The following is a 15,043-nucleotide window of genomic DNA, read 5'->3' as shown; positions in this document are numbered from 1 at the left end:
GACGGTTCGCATCAAAATCAAATGCTGTTTCTGCCTTGCTGTTCTTGAATCTATCAAAACTAACTAAGTTCTCTCAAAGCAGTGGCAATGTACATTTCAAGTTCTAATTCTGCGTTAAGGAAGTAAATGTGCGGAACTGTAAATCCTTTTGTGTTAACAAGTAAAAAGGTGCTTGGAATAAAAAATAAATCACATAAAAATTAAATAAAGCTCTAATGCTGCTCAGCTCTCCCCTATCTCCATTCCCATCCTCTCACTCCCCCCCCCATCTTATCATCCCTCCCCATCCCACATCCTCTCACTTTCGCCCCTTCCCCATCTTATCATCCCTCCCCATCCCACATCCTCTCACCCCCCCTCCCCATCTTATCATCCCTCCCCATCCCACATCCTCTCACTTTCCCCCCCTTCCCGATCTTATCATCCCTCCTCATCCCACATCCTCTCACTTCCCCCCTCCCCCACATCCTCTCACTTTCTCCCCACCTCCCCATCTTATCATCCCTCCCCATCCCACATCCTCTCACTTTCCCCCCCCCTTCCCCATCTTATCATCCCTCCCCATCCCACATCTTCTCACTTCCCCCCCCCCTTCCCCATCTAATCAAAACTCCCCATCCCACATCCTCTCCTTTTCTCCCCTCATGTCTTCTCCTCTCTTATGTACTCCTTCCATTTCCTTAGCTCTTCTCATCCTCTCTCCATCTCCCTCCTCACCTCTCCTCTGTGCTCATTCTTCTGGGCGTGGCTTCAGTGGGTTTTCCTCCGCCCACAGAGAGTTGGCTTGTTTCTTGTTTCCACCTGAGCCCCGCCCTTTCAGCTTGATTGACAGCATCATGATGACAATTGCCAGGATACAGACAAGAGGGATGAAGATGTGTAGAACTAATCCAGTGGCACATCCTGGTTCAGACAGCAATTCAGACTCAAGTTCTGGAGAGGGAGAGAACAGAGGAAGGTAAGATAAATACCCGTTGTATTTGTATAGTCTGACATCATGGAGTCATAAATGATGACATCATACCTATTGGTCGTCGTACAGTGAGGTTGGTTGTGCCTGATTGGTCGGAGGCGCTAAATTCCCAATTGCCATCATGACTGTACTTGTACTGGTCCACATGGCACTGGTAAACTCCACTGTCTTCCTGACGAGCTCCCTGTAGACCCAGTAGAAAGGTACCATGAGTGGTCCTGGAGAAGATCAGCCTCCCCTTCTGGTCCTGGAGCCCCTGGTTGTAATCTGGGTATTTCAGGATGCCATCATGGCCCAGAATCACCAGGGGAACCCTGTGAGAGGAGGAGGAGCCACGCCTCATGTAGAACCAGGTGAGTGCGTAGAGAGAGGCAGGGTCACCTGAGGTCAAAGTGCAGGTCAGCTCCACCCCCTTTCCCTCTCTGACCTCCATCTCCAGATCTGTCTTGTTAACACTGAGGTCACTCCCTGGGAGTGAGAGAGACAGAGAGACAGAAAGAGAGAGACTCAAGTCAGAGAAACTGCAAATCAGCACAACAAGATACTCTATAGATCTGATAAACATTGTCCTTCTACTGATAAACAATGTCCTTCTACCGATGCAGACTTTTGTTGCCTTGTCATCAGGATAATTCACCTGTCTCTTGTAGGCGGAGTTCCATAGCTGCAGAAGAGGACAGGAGCTTGTACCATAGGCTGTGAGGATCCTGTAGCCACTCCTCCACCACACAGTAGTACGTCCCCCTGTCCCAGCTATGGGCTTGTCGAATGGTCAGTTCGAAGCTCCACCTCTCACGTCTTCTCATACTGATTCGCTGTTCTGTGCCTAATCCCGCCCCTAGTGTTATCACGGCATCGCGGTCTGAGCTGAGGACGGTCTGGTTCCCCACCCCCTTCTTCTGGACCAACCAGGTGACAGCGAAGTGGGAGGATATAGAAGTTGCCTTGACAACGGAGCATTCCATCTGTATGACTGTGTTGATGCTCCGATCCAGAGGGGAGGGGCTAGAGGACAGGGTAAGTACACTCTCTGGGAGAGAGAGAGAAAGAGAGAGAGAGAGAGAGAGAGAGAGAGAGAGAGAGAGAGAGAGAGAGAGAGAGAGAGAGAAAGATAGAGAGATAAAGAAAGTGTGATGAAGGCTGAGACCCTAACCCCAGGTTGTCCTGTAACCTTTGACCTTACCTACCTGGAGTCTGGACCAACACAGCCAGCAGGTTGGAGTTCTGCGGCTTCCTGTGTCTCCCTTGCAGGAACGCTGAGATCACACACTGGTAGCGCCCTGCCTCCCTGCGGCTTGCTCTGATGATGCGGAGGATGTGATGCACCTCCCCCTTGCTTGTGGTCACCCTCAACTGGTAGTTGCTCTGGTCGCCGTGCCACGTGATGTCACCGGTGTGCGACAGTGTCAGGATGTTGTCCGGGGCCGACCCCCCCTCGTGGTGCAGGCTCCACGTCACAGTGACCGGGAGAGAGGGCCCTCGAACCCAACACACCAGCTCCACCTCACCCCCCTCTGTCACCTCGATACCGCGACTCTTCAGGTCCACCCTCAGCAGAGACTCTGCAAGCCAAGGACAATGATGAGATATCACTGATGACAACTATCAGGTCTTTTAGGGCCAACGCTACCAGTGGCTGTGAGGGCAAGGAGAACATGGTCAGCTGCAAACAGATTCAATCGAATCCATCTGACATGTGAAAGATCAGTGGTCAGCCATAAAGTTATTGCTCTCTCTCTCTCACAGTGCTCTTACCCACGGGACGGACCTCCACGATGCAGTCTTGTGACTGGCTGCTGGTTTTCTTGGTATTGCCATTGGTTTCCGTGGTCCACTCCGAGACGGTGCACTGATAGGCTCCTGCGTCAGAGGGCGTAACCTCACTCAGCTCCAGGGTGAATGTGTCTGCCGTGGGACGCAGGGTACGAACGTTTCTCTGCCCCAACTCTGTCCCCGGTTCCAGCACACCCACCTGGCTCAGGCTTATGACATCACTGAAGGGGCCCGTCGCCCCTGATCTGTATTGCCAGGTGACGGAGAGCTGACCCTTGACCCCACTCACACTACAGGCGAGTTGTAGCTCGTCCCCTTCGTCAACGCTCACCTTCTGGTTCTCCATGGTAACGGCCAAACCACTCTCTGAGAACAGACAAAAAGAAGGTGCTGAGTATGTGAGAAGTGTTTATGTGGTACATGTGTAATAACAGAGGTCAGAGCCAGGTCAATGCACAAACTAAAGTTATTGAGGATATTGAGGTTCTGTTGTTGTTTGATGTAGCAGCCATTTGGGAAGCTGATGAAACACCTACCGTATTACATTGGGTGCATTTGAGTGTATCAGTTTTGTCAAGTCAGTGAGCATTTCAGTCAAAGTGTGTTGCATTATGGGGATAAAACGTATTCCACGTGGACCTACATGTCAACTGCATGAACTTTACAAAAACCATGTGATCAGTTGACTGCAAGTTTCTGCAGTTGCTCTTAACCAACGTCATCCTGCAGCCATCGCCTGCATTGTGGAAGGCTCTGTCAACCAATTATTAGAGTGTTTTTGCTGGACCAACACAAACGTTACCAAAGACGTGACTGAAACTGTAACCAACTTTGTCACGATTTCATGTATACAGTGGATATATACAAATTAATGGATATTTGAGACCTCTCTCTCTTACAAATGTATTGTACAGTGTACACACATATGATTTCAGTTTGTCAGTGTGTGAGATGGGGGTTAGAGACATGGTTATTTCGACATTGTAGAGAAAAACCTTTATAAGCAATGACAGCTACGTATGTTCACACTGCCATATTGAGCCGAGCCTTGCTGTTGGAAAACCACTACAGTGGATGCATCTCTCCTGTCGACTTCTGTCTGTACTCATCTTCAGTAGCCTTACAACTCGAACACGCCCTCTAATTCTGACTCAGTGCCTGATGACTAATCTGTAGCTCTAATTTGGATTGGTTTCTTACTAGATTACTCATCTGTAGCTTTGATTCTGATTGGCTTTTTACTAGATTACTCACCTGTAGCTTTGATTCTGATTGGCTAAGTGTCAGGTCACTCACCTGTAGCTGTGATGGTGATAGGCTCGGTGGTGGACTCCTGCCTGGGTCCCTGTGTGAAGACCCCGTTCCCATCCCTCTCCTGTGGCCAGGCCCTGCAGTGGTACGCTCCCTGGTCCTGGGTTCTGACGGGCTGCAGGGTGAGCAGGTGTGTCTTCTCCCCCGTCCGCACAGCTCTCAGCTCACCCCCGCTCTCTCGCCCCCCGTACTCCGGCCCCACAGACAGGACCCCAGTTGGCCCGATCTGGGCCAGCTCCTGGTTGTCCTTGACCCAGGCCACAGAGAAAAAACGCCCTGCAATGCCCTGGGCATCCACAATGCACTGCATGGCCAGCTCCTCCCCCTCCTGGAGCTGTGCTTTGTATATGGTCATACGTACCACCATAGAGCCGGAGCCCTGGTCGGGAGCCCCCTCTGGCAGAGAGAGACATAATTTCACTCACAACCACTTCTCAGACAGACAGGAAACCCATCACTCATAATCACCTCTGAGACACAGGAAACCCTAAATCAGCATTTAGTTACAGGAAATCAGACAAAAGCGGGACTGGGCATACATGTATATGTCCTCTTAACCCATAATTCCTCTTAGCCAAGCACAAATACAAAAACATTGCATGGATGTGTAAACACAATCTGGTCCAAGGCTAAGGCTGGGAGGCAAAAGACACATTGAGGTGTTTCTCACCTATGGCTTTGACCTCCAATGTGGTTGCCTGTGCGTCTTTATGGGCGATTGGGTACCAGCTCCGGTCTGGGTCTTGGATCCACTCCTGGGCCTGGCAGTAGATCCTCCCTGTGTCGGACAGCTCGATCCTGGCCATCTTCAGCCTGTATGTGGCCTGCTCCAGCTTGTCCAGACCAATGAGCCCTGCCTGGTACCGTCCCTCAAACCCCTGACCCAGACTCACCGTCAAATCACGGTCCAGAGAGATGATGGGGCGGGGCGAGGCCTCCCCGTCTCCATGGAGATACCAGGTGACAGACAGGTGGGTGTGCTGGAAGGTGTTGCTGGAGGCGAGGCATTGCAGGGTTAGGGCGTCACCCTCTGATAGGGTGAAGGAGGCGGGGCCAGTGGAGGAGGTGGTCAGGGTGTCCTCGATCACTATGAAACAGGATTTGAGGGATGGATTTCAACACTACAGTAGGGAGGGGTTAATGTGATTGACAGATTAAGTTCAAGTAACCAGAGTTAGTTAAGTAATGGTTTGTGAATTATACAGATATGGCAGACACAGAAAGTATTTTCATTTAGGCAATAAGTGAAAAATAACATTACCCTTCAATGTGGCTTTAGCATTGTACGTCCCGTGATATACAGCTTCTGAGTTTGGGGTGTGGCACTCGTACTCGCCCTCGTCCCCCTCCTCCAGACTCTTCACGTGGAAGAGGACCGAGGTCGCTGACAGGCGCTCCAGAGTGATACCACCCCCCCTGACACGGCCGCCGTACACCGCCATGGCATAGTTGTTGTCGTCTGTGCTGATGATCTGGATTTCAAGGGTGGGTCTGTTTGGCTTGTAGATGGAGAATCTGAAGTCCTGCTGGGCTGCCGGGTTAGAGAAACCACTCACGTTGCAGGACATGGAGAAAGGGTAGCCAGTCACACGATACAGAGGGCCAGACTGCACCTCAACAAGCACCTTAGCCCCGCCTAGTTGGAGAACATAAGAAAAAAGAGGAAGATGATATTCTCAGACAAACTTAAAGTCAAGTATATCTGGCTTCAAATGTGACCTTTTTTGGTATGGTTTCAGTCTGCACTGTCCTCCTCTTGTCAATAAACTAAGAAAACTGCATTCATATCTCCAAAGTTATGTCTCAACTGTAATAGTTTGAGAACAGAGCTCCAGCTGCTGTAGAGGAGGTTTGATTGTACTGCAAATCAAAATGTGTAATAACTGCTGTTACATTGCAATCTGACAGAAATCATCTTCCAGCGTCAGGGTTTGTGTTAAATTAATTGCTTTCATAGTGCCTGTTTGATGAAAGCAGAAACATTATGTGACTCATTCCCAGTAGACATTGTCTGTTATGCCAAGGCTATTTCATAACATTTCATCAGCAGACCAACCATGTAGAAAGCAGCTTTTAGAAACACTGATTTAGATCTGTGGCCATTTCAACAGTCACCCCCGTCATCTGACAAAGGACACTAAAATGCAACTCAACACTTTGCACTTTGCTGATATTTAACAAGTAAAAGAGAATTGACAATCTGCACAACCTTTTGTTCCTTTAATATGCAGATTATTTTTTCACCCAGCAAACTGATACAGGGGACTGTATCAAATTTTACATATTACATTTCTATGTTCTTTAATGTGCTTAATGTTCTTCTTTATTTTGCAAACTAAAAGGCACCCCTTGGTAGGAGTGGAGGGGTGTGTGGAGACCTGATGATACTCTTACCCCATTGGATGAGTCCACTCAAGAAGAACAGGAGACTGGTCCTCCACAGGTACTGCTTGACGCACCCCATCCTGCCCCAAACTGACCAACACGCCAGGCCAAACTACACACCAACCACACAGCTGTATCAACTACACACCAGTAGCAGTTATCTGAACTCAGACACCTCCGGTTTACCTAATCTGTCTGTCAGTCTGTCTGTGTCTGTAATATATGGGTTGTTATAATATTGCTTTGACTACTTCCTAAAGACAGACTGAGAGGAAGCGAAAGATGTGGTTTGATGGTCAACTGAAACAAACCGAACAGACTATGGGGACAGATACAATGGAAACACATATGTGTGTCTGTGTCTGTGTCTGTTTGTGTGTATGTGCCTGTGTTCTATACGCCATCTGTCTCTGATTCTCATCACAAAGGCTCAGAATAACATTACAGAGAAAAGATGCCTATATCAATCCATTGCACCCACATTGTAAACCAATTTCAGTATTATTATTACACCTGTGTCTCAGCATGAAATGATCCAAAACTGTTATCGCATGAACATCGATCTGACACTGCCACTTAGTGGACAAAGCGAAAACACATTGTGAGAAAAGGGTATGATGATCCCACATACCCATAATTCTACTGTAGTTTAGTGAGCTTGGGCTGCATGGCAACTGTGTGGACTTTAACTATTACTGCAGCTGCTACTATTCAGACTGCTTTCATGCTGAGTAAGACAGTAACTTACTTGTTCACGAGGGTCGTGAAATTGAAGATAGGCCCTGCACAGATGATTAGATCTATAATGAAATAATAAAACCACAGGGGGAATTTGGCCAATATACTACGGCCAAGGGTACAACGCGAAGCAGAGTGGTGGCATGTGTGTGTGTGCATGCGTGCATGTGTGTGTGTGCGTGCATGTGTGTGTGTGTGCGTTCGTGTGTGCTGGGTAAAGTAACACATATCATCCACCAATCACAAAGCACCAGCACCAGGAACAGGAAGTATTACAGAGGACCTGACAGGAAGAGTTGATAAACACACTCACACATACGCACACACACTATTAAGTTATGTGCTGTGGTGAATGTGCGTTCAAGGGCTGGTGTATTGTCTCCATTCTCTGGGAAAGGGGTGCAAAGTTGTGTGTTGAGTGTGTGTCCGGCAGTATGTGTGTGTCTACGGAGGTAGGAGTTTGTGTTGTGTGTTGTTAATGGGGCTCTCGTTGTGAGGATGAGTGACTCGTTGGAGAGGACCACCGACACCCCTCTGCCTGGGCCCTCAGAGAAAATACCCGGAGAGGGCTCTGACCCTGGGGAAGAGGATGAGGGGGGTGATGGAAGTGGGATGCGTTGGGAGGATGGAGGCCTGTCTGTGGAGCTCCAGAGGGGGATGGAGACGCTTCGTGTGAGTGGAGAGCTGACCGACGTGACTCTGCGAGTTCAGGAACAGGACTTCCCCTGCCACAGAGCCGTGCTCGCTGCTGCCAGCCACTACTATAGGTACATACACACACACACACTCTCTCTCTTCCGTAGCTTTAGAATGACCTCATATGTTTATTTCACAACTTTGTCAAGTTATGCTTAGAGTACAGTATGTGTGTGTCCAGGGCGATGTTCTGCAGTGGTCTGAGAGAGTGTCATGAGAAGCAGGTGGAGATTAAAGGGGTGGACAGTGAGACCATGAAGATTCTGCTGGACTACACCTATACCAGCCGAGCCATCATCACACACACCAACGTCCAGAGAACGCTGGAGGCCGCCAGCCTGTTCCAGGTGAGTTTAGTAATGCTACCGTAACACTGTGTAAACTCTATATAAATGCTGTATAAACACTATGTTCTGGAAATTCTACACAGGGACACTCAAAGTCAATCTTAAAAGAATCATTCTTTATTATCAGCGTGCTGGAGAGGTTCCAACCAACTCAATGCACCAAGTACACTTGTCGATCAGGACCTCCCGCGGGGCAGACCCGTTAGTTCTCTTATATACAGACAAGTTATGTTTGCATGATTAATTCATAATTAATTCATCATTAACATGTGACCGACCAATACTGGGTCATGCATGTGACAGACCAATACCTCACGAGGCTTCTTCTCTCTAAGCTGTGACCTTGTTCTCAAAACAAGGGTCTGGGCATACTGCCAAAGTGCAGATACTGATAGTGAGGATTTGTTCAATCAGTCACTTGCATGAACACAGAAAACGGTTATTAGAAAAAGAGGGGGTTGGAGTGGGGTGGGGTGGGGTGGGGGGGATTCTACCCCAAAGCCATAAGACTCCTGAACAGCTAATCATGGCTACCCGGACTATTTGCATTGCCCCCCACCAGAGAAATGCAGTAGAAACAGAGAATCTTTCAGCCTTTTTCCTTAATCTTTGTCATTTTATCTCTCCTCCTCGTGACTGTCCTCTGTTTCTGTGAACTCATAACACAACCTTAGGGACTTTTTAAATAGATGAGTGTCGAATATGGAAATCCCGGTCTTCCTCCTTATGGAAATAACGCATACAGTCACAAACTTCATCATATTTCCTACTTATTTCTCATCAGACAGAAGATGACTCTGAATCAGGTGACAGTTGAGACAGGGAAGTGAAAGTCATTCTTGTTGTTTACTCTCAGGATCTGTTTTCCACTCAGGCCTGAATTAGGCTCACAGCTGGATTGACAGGGTGGGGCTAAGTGTGTGTTGTGTGTGTGTGTGTGTGTGTGTGTGTGTGTGTGTGTGTGTGTGTGTGTATGTGTGTGTATGTGTGTGTGTGTGTGTGTGTGTGGACGTGTTTAACTATTCTTGTGGGGACCAGAAGTCCCCACAAGAATAGTAAACAAACAAAAATTTGACTAACTGGGGACATTTTGTTAGTCCCCACGAGGTCAAATGCTATTTCTACAGGGTTTAGGGTTAAGGTTAGAATTAGTGTTAGGGTTAGAATTACGTTAAGGGTTAGGGTTAGGAGCTAGGGTTAGTTTTAAGCTTGGGTTCAGGTTTAGGGTTAGGGTTAAGGTTAGGTTTTTGGGTTAAGGTTAGGGTTAAGGTTAGGGCTAGGGTAAGGGTAAGAGTACGGGTTAGGGTTAGGTTTAGGGTTAGGGGTTAGGGAAAATAGGATTTTGAGTGGGGCTGAATTGTGTGTCCCCACAAGGTTAGCTGTACAAGACTGTGTGTGTGTGTGTGTGTGTGTGTGTCTGTGTGTGTGTGTGTTTGTGTGTGTGTGTGTGTGTTTGTATGCATGAATGTATGCGCGAGAGGGTTGATTGAAGTCAAATAAAAGTTTATTAGATGAAGATAGATAAAACATCTTGTCTGTCATCTTCATTTCATCTCTTGCCTCTGTCTCTCCCCTCTCTGTCTCCATCTTCTCTCTCCAGTTTCCTCGTGTAGTGGAGGCCTGTGCAGGGTTCTTGGCTGACTCTCTCCAGCCAGAGAGCTGTGTAGGTGTGCTGCGTTTGGCTGAGGCCCATTCCCTGCCTGCTCTGAGGGACAGGGTCCAGGACTACCTGGTTTCAGAGTTCTCCAGAGTGGTTCAGCATGAGGAGTACCTGGAGCTGCCAGCGGGGGCACTGCAGGACGCTCTGAAGAGAGACGACCTGGGAGTGACACGTGAGGAGAGTGTGTTTGAGGTGTAGTATACATTTCATTACCTTAAAAAAGCCATAATTTCTTGCCTTTCACCAGATTTTTCATTTACTTTATGAGGAATGCAAAAATCCATCCATCCAATATATACTCTACTGTAGGCTCTCATGCGCTGGGTGCGAGCTAAGGAGGAGGAGCGATGCCTCCTACTGGCTGGTCTTCTGTCACACGTGCGGCTGCCACTGCTGGAGCCGGCTTACTTCCTTGAAACGGTGGAGGCCGACCAGCTGATTCGCCGCTGTGACAAGGCCTTCCCCCTGCTGCAGGAGGCCCGCACCTACCACCTGTCAGGCAACGAGGTGTGTGTTTGTGTGTATAAAGGTTAGGTTAGGGTTAGTGTGTTTGTGATTTTTACGCATCTCTGTCCGTGTGTGTGTGTGTGTGTGTGTAGGTGGTCACGGAGCGTACCAAGCCCCGTTTACAGCACTACCTGTCTGAGGTGTTCATGATCATCGGTGGCTGCACCAAAGAGGAGCGCTTCGTTGCCACTGTGACCTGCCTTGACCCCCTGCGCCGCAGCCGGCTAGAGGTCGCCAAGCTGCCAATCACAGAGATGGAGGAGGAGTCCCACAACAGGAAGTGGGTGGAGTTTGCTTGTGTCACCTTCCGGAATGAGGTGTTCATATCCGGTAAGTGATGCAGCTAGTTTTGTTACAGTCACAACGGAGAATTTGGCCCTGATAGCATCTTTACTAAGATGGAGCAGAGATATTGCAGGAAGTCATAGTTTGGGATGTTTGCACAATCAGCTGTGGTTTCCTGTGTGAGAGTGCTGTATTTATTGGCTTCCTGTTTATGGGAGGGGTTAGCACCATAGAGAATGATATAGGACTCTTCTTTGTATCTGTCCCATTATGGCATCTTTGAGCGCACGGGAAGCGCCATTGAGGCCATCTCCATTTTGAAGTCGTCAATTTCCTTCTTTTACTACTTCTATGAGTTGGTAAACAAACGGAAAGGGTGCAAACTGCCACCAGGAGTGTGTTGTTTGAACAGGTATAAAGCCAAGGTTGGCGATTTACTGCCACCTGCAGTTATGGAATGTTTGCTTAAAAGTATTATTAATTGGCTGATCCTTCCTGATGACCTGGATGGAATTATGTGATCATTCCTTAACCCATAGGAAGTCCCACCCAGTTGATTACTTTAAAATGGTGAAGTTCTCAATGGCGCTGCCCATGCTTAAACTGGCTTTTGGGATCTAGAGTCCTCTATCATTCTCTATGGTTAGCACTCATTGACTATGTTTCATTCCAAAAAGATGTCTCCCCCAATCTTGCATCCTATCTTCCCTCACTTTCTCCTCCTTGTGGATTTGAGGTAAAGGGGTAAATGTAAGCAAAAGCTCCACTTAGTTTCTGCTTCGTTACTTATTATACTCATCCAGTCCTATCAGATCAATGAAGGAGACAGAGCAAGCACGAAGCGAGGAACTTTTTGGAATGAATCCAGAACTGCTGCGGTATTCCTCATTCACACACCATTGGGATTGTACACAGCCCCATATCCAGAGACAATGCACAAATCATTTTAGAATCCCAAGGTGCCTTCTTTCCTAAGGCAAGTTTCTCTCTATTTTGTTCCCTCTACTAAGTGAAATGTCACAGACACCTAGGTTGTACTATAAGTCATAACATTAGGGCCGTGCACAAACCTTTCAGGCGGCAGGTGCTTAAACTGAAGAAAGGGCACATGTGTGGATATTTTAGTATATGGTGGTTAGCTAGAGTCTAGACTACCTGTGTTGCTGCTGCCGACTGAGGAAGGGATGGAGTTGGGTCAGAGCGAGGGTCATTGATGCAGCCGCACCTCTCTGTGTTTCTGCCTCTCTGCTGCGTGTATCAGCCAACCAGACCCAATATTGATGATGATGTAAATCAAGTGTTATCAAGTGTTAATCAAATGTTATGCTGCTGTGGCAGTACTGTTGATATTTAAACTATAGCTAGCTACACACACTCGACCGGTGACCGTATCTCAAGCCATGTAGCACAATCTTAGTACAGGGCAGACTGGGGAAAATGTGCAACCTCTGTACAGGCCAGACCAACAGGCTCAACCAATAGACGAGGTAGGGGTGGGGGTTGGCAAACTTGACGACGTCACGACGACTTGCGGGCAATGGGTTCAGAATAACAACGACAAAACATTTATCCCACCATCCAAAGGGGCACTTGGCGAGTGAGAGGGCAAAGGGGCATGTGCCTGCCTAACGTGACTTTACCCTGCCAACTTTCCCTCCCTTACTTCAACAAACAATGGTTGTTCTTCTAGGTCAACGGTTGTTTCTTTTTCACTCTCACTATCATCTTGTTGCTGCAGGAGGAAAAGAGACACAGCACGAGGCGTGGAAGTACAACGGTGCCCTGGACAGGTGGATCCCCATTGAGCCCCTGGTGACTGGGCGTTGGAGACACAAGATGGCGGTTCACGGGGGGAAGGTGTACGCCCTGGGGGGGTTCGATGGGACTCAGAGACTCACCAGCGTGGAAGCCTACGACCCCTTTCACAACCGCTGGACACAGGTCCGTCTGTCCGTCTGTCTGTATGTATTATATGGTGTGATCACTCCAGTTATTCTGCATTGGAGCTACTGTCTGATGAGACATTGTTACACAAGATGGCTGACAAATAATGTTTCATAAGACTCATTCACAAACTGCTCCGATTCATGTTACAGGCCCCACCCCTCCTGTTGGGCGTGAGCTCATTCGCTGCGGCAAGCTTCGATAAGTGGATCTTTGCGATCGGGGGTGGGCCCAATGGGAAGCTAGCCACTGATAGGCTGCAGTGCTGGGAGCCAGGGACTGAGAGCTGGGGCCTGCGGTCGCCCATGCCCATCGAGGCCAAATGTACCAACGCTGTCACCTTCAGGGAATGCATCTATGTAGTTGGTGAGTGGACTAAACCTGTTCTACTCTCAGTTCACCTGTGCAATCATATTGATTGTTTATGTATGTGTCCATTTGTGTGTTAGTGTGTGTGTATGTGTTGTAACAATCCTGCTGTGTGTCTCCCCAGGCGGTGCCATGCATGCTCTGTACTGCTATTCCCCACAGTCAGACAGCTGGTCTATGGTGACCCGGCTGGGCGAGAGGGCGAGCTGCGCCATCGCAGCCTGTAACAACAAACTCTTCATCACTGGTGGCCGTGACGACAAGAACCAGGTCATCTCCACGGTAATGTGCTGGGACCCAGTCACAACCACAATGACCGAGGAATGTGTGTTACCGCTTGGTGTCTCTCACCACGGAAGCGTCACACTCCACAAGTCCTACACACACATACGCAGGATAGCACCTGCGACCGTGTCTGTGTGACAGAGAACTGGGACTATGTGTGTGAGAATTAATGTGTGGAGAAAAAGATACGGGGACGGGGAGCATGGACTGTGTGTGGGTGTCAGCATTTATACTTGAATGCACTTATTGTAAGTTGTCTGCTAAATAACTAAATGTAATGCTAAGTTTTGTTTCATAATATTTTTTGAAAGTGTAATATCACATTCAAACGGGTACCACTAAATAAATAAATAAACTACATTTGCATGAAATTACTTTCTATCCGTATTGTGGGTGTGTAGTGTCAAAACACAGAGGCATCTATTCATGTGCTAAATTCACACCCAACCCACAGGTCTCACACCCACATTAGCCAGTTCTAGCCTCTCTGCCATTCACAGGAGATGTACAGTTTGTGGTGATTATGGTTTCATAACTACCTTGAATCTATTCACTTCTCTTTCTCTTCTCTCTCTCTCTAACCCTCACACTTATCTTTTCCTACTAGCACTGACTTTGCTGATAATTACTTTATTGAGGAAAAATGTACTTCCTCTGACTGTGATATGTGGTTGTCTCACCTAGCTATCTTTAATGGTCCAATGCAGCCATTCTTTTCTCAATATCAAATAACAATGAAGTACCTTACTGCAGGGCTGCCACAGCACTTTTCACTCAGGTGTGGCAGTGCCACATCACTTTTGATTTAGTGTAATCAAATGTAATGACGCAAAGCGTTAAAAAGAGGGGCAAAGTGCTGTTTCTTAGACCGATTTGCCTCTTGATTTGTCAACTTGTGCACAATTTCTCTGTCTTTCACATTGGAGTGCTGCTGCAGGCTCTTTTCGTGTCTTGACCAATCAGATTCACGGAAATCACAGGCCACGCGGCCTAGGCACAAGCACAAAGCTCAAGGCGCGCTCTTCACTTTCCTCCAGTATTTATTTGGTAAGCTGATAACACATCACACCCGACAGACGCAAGCAAAAACACTTCCATAAATGTAGCAGCCTATACAGCTAAACATTAGCCATCTGACATGCTGTATTGCAAAGAAACAAGACAATTTTTCAGTCTGATCAACTGTAGGCTACTAACAACAGCAGCTGCATTGTCTAGCCTACTATGCGCCCTCTCCCTCTGACAAGGTTAACGAAGCTGTAGCATTATGTATTTATAGGCCATTTGTTTGTGAGAAAATGTGTATGGGATCAAATTTAGTTTATATTCAAACTTGGGCTAACTAGGCTACCTAGACTTTTTCAATCCAAAATTATTAACTGTAATTAATAAACACAATAGTTGACATAGACTGTGAGTAAATGTTTTATTAGGCCTACAGTTGCATGTAGCAGGACTACAAGATGCAAACCTGCAAGCTCAGCCCTGTGAGTTTTATTGTCCAATCATGTTGCTTTCTCTGTGTCTGTGTATAGGTAACCTTACATAGCATGAGTAGAAAGACACCAGAGTGGAGTTCCCACTTCCGTTTTTCAGGGGAAATGGAAGTTAGGTTGAAAATATTGTATAAATGAAAACCTGATGTTAGCGTTTTCTGGCGATTCAGTTTAGGCTAGTGCAGTGGTTCCCAACCTTTTTTGGTTACTGTACCATCAACAGAATTCTGCTCTGCCCGGAGTACGCCTGAAATAGCTCTTTTACCAGTAGGCC

The 15,043-nt window shown here is 47.6% G+C and overlaps 2 protein-coding genes across 2 annotated transcripts; one reads left to right on the top strand and one right to left on the bottom strand.

The window, feature by feature from the left end:
• Positions 1 to 730: 730 nt before the first annotated feature.
• On the bottom strand, positions 731 to 6,521 carry LOC311129202 (immunoglobulin superfamily member 3-like; the record flags this gene model as incomplete). Its single annotated transcript, XM_084161508.1, has 9 exons — positions 731 to 933; positions 1,025 to 1,441; positions 1,611 to 2,003; positions 2,161 to 2,535; positions 2,729 to 3,112; positions 4,043 to 4,453; positions 4,728 to 5,144; positions 5,319 to 5,693; positions 6,452 to 6,521. 9 exons carry the CDS (start codon positions 6,519 to 6,521, stop codon positions 731 to 733), a joined length of 3,045 nt encoding a protein of 1,014 aa, XP_084017634.1.
• Positions 6,522 to 7,503: 982 nt separating this feature from the next.
• On the top strand, positions 7,504 to 13,645 carry klhl6 (kelch-like family member 6). The gene is made up of 8 exons (XM_084162522.1): positions 7,504 to 7,947; positions 8,058 to 8,223; positions 9,824 to 10,075; positions 10,193 to 10,390; positions 10,483 to 10,720; positions 12,414 to 12,616; positions 12,772 to 12,985; positions 13,113 to 13,645. Exons 1-8 carry the CDS (start codon positions 7,679 to 7,681, stop codon positions 13,409 to 13,411), a joined length of 1,839 nt encoding a protein of 612 aa, XP_084018648.1. The 5' UTR covers positions 7,504 to 7,678; the 3' UTR covers positions 13,412 to 13,645.
• The last annotated feature ends 1,398 nt before the right edge of the window (positions 13,646 to 15,043 follow it).

This window comes from Coregonus lavaretus (assembly GCF_964263955.1).
Source record: "Coregonus lavaretus genome assembly, chromosome: 5".
Classification (NCBI taxonomy): Eukaryota; Metazoa; Chordata; class Actinopteri; order Salmoniformes; family Salmonidae; genus Coregonus; species Coregonus lavaretus.
This window is presented reverse-complemented; position numbering and strand designations above follow the sequence as displayed.